At 73.6% G+C, this 832-nt stretch overlaps 1 protein-coding gene across 1 annotated transcript in view; it reads left to right on the top strand.

Annotated features, from left to right (window-relative positions):
- Positions 1-197: 197 nt before the first annotated feature.
- Positions 198-832, top strand: part of MNEG_13917 (hypothetical protein) — a gene marked incomplete at both ends in the record, with an annotated part of 1,679 nt that continues 1,044 nt past the window's right edge. The window contains 2 exons of the mRNA XM_014037612.1: positions 198-214; positions 426-798. Coding sequence (XP_013893066.1) covers positions 198-214; positions 426-798 — 390 coding nt within the window. The remainder of the gene's footprint in view (positions 215-425; positions 799-832) is intronic.

Here is an 832-nt window from a genome sequence, read left to right as displayed (position 1 = left end):
GCGCGGACGTCGCGCGCGTCGCGCTCGCGCTCGCGCGCTGGGGGTACACCGTCGTCGTGCGGCGGGTGCTCCACTCCAAAACCTACTGGACCAAGTCGTTTGACAACACGTTCATCGTGGCGCTCGACACCAGCAGCGGCAACGGCGTCGAGTATGTGGTGGACCCCCACTTCCGGGAGCTATTCCGCACCGCCGCCATGAGCAGCGCCTACAGGTGTGCGTGCGCGCGCGCTCCGCCCGCCGACTGGGCGGCGCCCTGGTACCCAGTCGCGGCGCTGCGGTTGAGATGCTGCGTGGGATCGCTCGGCGGTGGCCGCGCGCTGCCGCAGCCCTGTTTTCGCGCAGGCGACGCACCTCGCCCTCTTCGGCGCCCGATCCGAAGCCAACCAACCCCCTCCCATTATCTCCCCCTCCCCCCAAAACAGCGCGGTCTGGGACACGCTGCCCCGCGCCTTTGTGGGCATGCCCTGCCAGCTGCAGCCCGTCGTGCACGCGCTCTGCGAGGAGGTCGAGCTGTCCTTCCTGGAGGCCGGCCGCCCCTGCCCGCCCTGGCGCAGCTGGGCCGCCACGATCAACCGCTGGATGTCGGACCAATTTGTCGACTACCCAGTTCCGGGGCCCGCCGCGTCCGATGAGGAGGTGGCCACGTTTCTCGAGCGCTGCAGCGCGAGCGGCCCTGGCGGCGCCGCGTCGTCGGCGTCGTACGGTGTCGCGACGCCGCCGCGGTCGGCGCCGTGCGCAGGCGGCGCGGCGGCGGCGCGGCGCGGCGGCGTGGGCGGCCGGCTGGCAGGAGAGGCGGTCGGGGGCTCCGCGGACGCGGACGGGGCGGGCG

Source organism: Monoraphidium neglectum (assembly GCF_000611645.1).
Source record: "Monoraphidium neglectum strain SAG 48.87 unplaced genomic scaffold scaffold04131, whole genome shotgun sequence".
NCBI lineage: Eukaryota > Viridiplantae > Chlorophyta > Chlorophyceae > Sphaeropleales > Selenastraceae > Monoraphidium > Monoraphidium neglectum.
The sequence above is the reverse complement of the archived record's forward strand: the minus strand, read 5'-3'. Positions and strand labels throughout refer to the sequence as shown.